The sequence below is a fragment of the Histoplasma capsulatum genome, genomic scaffold, assembly GCF_000149585.1.
Source record: "Histoplasma capsulatum NAm1 scaffold_8 genomic scaffold, whole genome shotgun sequence".
NCBI classification, from domain to species: domain Eukaryota; kingdom Fungi; phylum Ascomycota; class Eurotiomycetes; order Onygenales; family Ajellomycetaceae; genus Histoplasma; species Histoplasma mississippiense.
Genome location: NW_001813975.1, coordinates 1,480,036 through 1,484,508, shown reverse-complemented (window position 1 = coordinate 1,484,508; position 4,473 = coordinate 1,480,036). Strand labels below are relative to the sequence as shown.

The following is a 4,473-nucleotide window of genomic DNA, read 5'->3' as shown; positions in this document are numbered from 1 at the left end:
GAAAAGCAGTTTGCTTCAAAGCAAAAGTTGGACTACATGGAGCTGGAAGAGGATTTTGATCCGACGAAGGCCCAGCGCCGCACAAAGTTATTTAATAGCGGGGAGCAATCGGAAATAGGCAGGGATATGACGCAGAGAGCTAATGCCTTGATTGAGAGACCCTCAGAAGTGCACAGTTTGTCGTCTGTGGAGAGTGCAGAGGTTGTTTGGGGGATAGGAGAGCTCCAGCGGCGAGAGTTGGTTATTTATTTAGCAAGCAGAGCCGTTAACTATTTAAATAACATCATCCCGCGCCGGAGCCGCCGAATTAACTCGGGGGCGAGCATTCACATCACAGCGACCTTCATTACAACTGCATACACACTTCTGCTGTGGAGACAAGAGGTTGTCTTTCTTTCGTTGTCTCCTTTTTCTTCTCGTCGCCCTAATTTACTTCTGGACACCACTGTGTTCGTGATATGTACGTGATCCCTGATGTGGGCGCATTTTAGATGCGGTAGTTAATATAAATGAAACATTCTCCGAGTCAACTATTTACTCGAACCACTGAGGATATTTATCTGGTGGCGTTGAACATGGCAGTCCTGTACGCAAAATTGAACACCAACATCCTGTGAGGATATCTATATTGTGGTCTGTCATCATCTTTGTCGGGATTGGCGGGTGTTCCTTTAACTGATACCCTATTGACCTCTCCCAAAACCGCTAAATATAGTGAAAAGAATGATTCTTACGGTATGGAACTCCACCAGACCAATGTTGAACGTCGTTGAACAGTCCTAATAGCTAATTGGTACGCAGTTTGCTCAATGCTACATTGAATATAAGTCAAACGTGTGGCAGCTTCTTCTTTTCCCTACCCGCCGCTGGCTATTTAATACCCAAGGCTTCTCATGTCCTACTCATTCCCTTAGATACATCTGGTCACACAGTTTCAGCATGCCAGGTTCAGATACCAGCTACTGTGAGTCTATAGAGAAAAGATATTATTGTTTATTTGGACCCGCGCTGCTGTCCCTGTTTCTCTGACTCCTTGAATTTCCGAAGCTATCAGATGCAGCAGTCAACTGCCACACACCTCTCCTTGCAGAACCTACTTTGGCTCCCCTCCGTAGTCTTTCTCTGCAATCAGACATCACAGGGGCTAGCAAGCCAAACAACATGACATTTATCAATAAGGATGACGCCGAGAATCCAGAGAATACTATCAATGCCGGCAACTCTGAGATTGAGATCGGTGCTGAAGCACAAGAGGCTACAACGCTAGAACGTGACTTAGATATTCGCATCGCACTTAAGCTTTATCCCAAAGCAGCTGCATGGTCCTTCTTCTTTTCTCTCGGCGTTATCATGACCGGCTATGGCCCTCAGATCATAGGGAATTTATACGGTGTTCCCAGGTTCCAGCAGGATTTTGGCTACCTTTTCAACGGGAAGTGGATCATCTCAGCTGCATGGCAGTCAGGCCTTAGGTAAAACATATATTCTGCTTCCATATCCATGCCTTTGTGTTTTTAGGATAACAACTTCTTATTAGATACTCTATTTTCCCAAAAAATGACAGCATGGGAAGTCCTATAGGCCAAGTTGTTGGCGCTCTAGCAGCTACATATCCGATGGAAATTTTTGGCAGGAAGAAAATCTTTTCGGTATGTTCTGCGTGGACCCAATCTAAGTTGTGTGTATGCGAGTGTATGCTGAATCGCTTCTGCTCTACTTTCAGATATGCGTCGTCCTAACTGCCGGTTGTGTCTTCATCCAATTCTTCGCACGATCGCTAAAGGTACTGGTCGTTGGTGAACTCCTTGGTGGCCTCATACTAGCACGTACGCAGTCATTGCTCCCGCCTACGCTTCGGAAGTGTGTCCCGTTGTTCTACGTGGTATTTTAACTGCTTATGTGAATCTCTGTTTTGTTATCGGTCAGTTCATCGCCAACGGAGTCTCCGCTGCAACTCACGGGCTAGATAGCCACTGGGCTTACAGTGCTCCCTTTGCGACCCAGTGGCTCTGGCCTGCCGTGATCCTTGCCGGGGTTTTCTTTGCCCCAGAGAGTCCATGGTGGCTTGTCAGGAGGGGAAGATTGCAAGATGCCGAAAATTCGCTTCGGAGGCTCGCAGCATCTAGCGTTGACGTCAAGCCAACACTGGTAAGCCAGAAATCACAAAGTTCATGGGTATGCCAGCATGCTGAATGGTGAGTTTGTTTAGTCAATGATAATTGAAACCGATCGTCTTGAACAGCAGATGGAGGCAGGGACTACCTTCCGTGATTGTTTCAAGAAATCCAACCTTCGTCGCACCCATATTGCTATCGGAGTGTATAGCATTCAGATTCTTAGCGGGGTTTATCTCATTGGGTTTTCCAACTACTTTTTCACTCGTTAGTGATGCCTGCTGCCACTGAAAACTGATTTCAACTAAATTTTGTTAATAGTGATTGGTCTTTCTACTGACGATGCATATAATATGGGTGTAAGTTATATCTATTTCACCAATGCACGGCAAATGAGCTTAAATGTCTTCCTAGATCAGCTTACTAGGGGTGGGATTTCTGGGATGCATTCTATCCTGGATTCTCCTTGCATACTTCGGCCGCCGAGTGATCTATAGTAGCGGGCTGCTTGGACTCGCCGCAATTCTCTTTATCATCGGCATTCTGGATTGCGTGCCCAACTATATGCAACGTCCTTCGATAGCCTGGGTTCAGACTTCCATGATGCTGGTGTGGAATTTGATTTACAACCTCTCCGTCGGACCAGTGTGTTTCGTTATTCTATGTGAATGTTCGGCGACCAAGCTTCGTGGCAAGACTATTGCTATTTCAACAGCTATACAAGCTATTCTGGGCATAGTCATCACTGTCATGATTCCTTACATGATTAATCCAGATGCCGGGAATATGAGAGGGAAAATAGGATTCATTTTTGGCGTAAGTACTTAGGCATCTCACAAACTCTTGCTTGAAAATTTTTCTGTTGACTCAGACCATAGGGTCTTGCTTCCATGAGTTTTGTATGGACTTATTTTTACGTTCCCGAAACTAAAGGTCGAACTTACGAGGAACTCGATATCATGTTTGAAAGAACAGTGCCTACTAGAGAGTTTACGAACTACAGTATTCTATAGAAACAAAGAGAAGATCTCAATAAAGGAAAGGTGGCATTTTTTCTTTAGATTGTTATTTCCGCCAGGATTCAGTCTTCCGCTCCCCTGCGCTCGACCCAGACGACTGAACTACGAATCCATCTATATTCCGCAGCAATGAAAATTCGCTATAGTTTCCTATGATCGACCTTACGTAGCGTTATGAGTGCTGAAGTTGGACTGACGCACGCGTACGACATATTCCGTGATATTTTATCCAATGGTGAGTCTCTGTATCACCATATGCGGGCAGGTTTGTGTGACATGGGAACGAATGTTTCGTTATTATTGGGATTTCTCCCCTTTGCCAACAATGAGAGTACTTAATTGCGCCTGCATTGAAGCATTTGATGGCACCGCGCAATTAACTGGGCTTATGCACGCGTATAACGAGGGATATGATGGCGCCCGTAGTGTGTCAAAAGGCCGATTCTATCCCTGAAGAGTTCATCACGGCAACTGTGCTCGTTCGCCAACTTTGGAGGATTGAGATGTTTGGGGAGGGCTTTCCCTTCAACCAGCTATCACCATCGCCTACGAAATGGCGTGTATACCCTTCGGTAAGAATATGTGAAAGCAATATCATGTCTATATATTTCGGGAGAGACTTTTTCTTTTAATGCATGGTTTATTTCGCAGGCTACGATCAAAGTGTTTTTAGCGGCGTTGTTGGCAACCAACACTTCCTGGATGCAACACACCATCCTAGCGATAGTCGAATGGAAGTTCTCGTCGGCGTATGCACCCTGGGCCGTTATGCCGGGTGTATCCTGAACGTCCTTGTTGAGGAATACTTTGAATGACAGTGGGCTATGTAGATGGCTATGGCGTGGGTATTGGTATGGTTCGCCTTTTTAAGAGGTAAGTGTGTTTACGCTAGGAATTAAGCGTTCGGCTGAGCATCAATCTTTGTTTTGCTCCTTTGCGGCGTCTATCTCGCTTCGTCCATGAATACCAGCTTCTTGTGAACATGTGAAGCTTACACTATAAAAGGATCTAAATGGTGGCCCTCATTGGATCATTTGCCATCTGTTTTCTTGTCAATAATTCGCCCAAAGATGGGGGGGGTCTCAAGGTCATTCGGCACTTCAGCTGTCCATGCTGACGTTGATATCGCTGATTTCCAAAGAGACAGCTGCAGAGCCAAGTGTTGTGAATCCTCTACCTACAGTTCTTGCTCTTCGCGACATCTTTGACTCAGATAATATACTTATATTCGAAGCCCCACTAAATTGCAGCTTATGTGTCCATGTTCCTGCGATCTTACCCCCTCCACGCCAGAGGGAATTGCATCTCATTTAACTGGCTTTGGTTTGTGCTTTCACGAA

The 4,473-nt window shown here is 45.5% G+C and overlaps 2 protein-coding genes across 2 annotated transcripts; both read left to right on the top strand.

Annotated features, from left to right (window-relative positions):
* Positions 1–1,161: 1,161 nt before the first annotated feature.
* On the top strand, positions 1,162–3,127 carry HCAG_07395 (conserved hypothetical protein; the record flags this gene model as incomplete). Its single annotated transcript, XM_001537923.1, has 8 exons — positions 1,162–1,472; positions 1,538–1,649; positions 1,724–1,826; positions 1,862–2,148; positions 2,210–2,381; positions 2,436–2,473; positions 2,529–2,930; positions 2,993–3,127. 8 exons carry the CDS (start codon positions 1,162–1,164, stop codon positions 3,125–3,127), a joined length of 1,560 nt encoding a protein of 519 aa, XP_001537973.1.
* A 419-nt stretch (positions 3,128–3,546) lies between these two features.
* HCAG_07394 (predicted protein) lies at positions 3,547–3,919 on the top strand (the record flags this gene model as incomplete). Its single annotated transcript, XM_001537922.1, has 2 exons — positions 3,547–3,705; positions 3,785–3,919. The coding sequence occupies 2 exons, from the start codon at positions 3,547–3,549 to the stop codon at positions 3,917–3,919; spliced, it is 294 nt and encodes a 97-aa protein (XP_001537972.1).
* Positions 3,920–4,473: the final 554 nt, after the last annotated feature.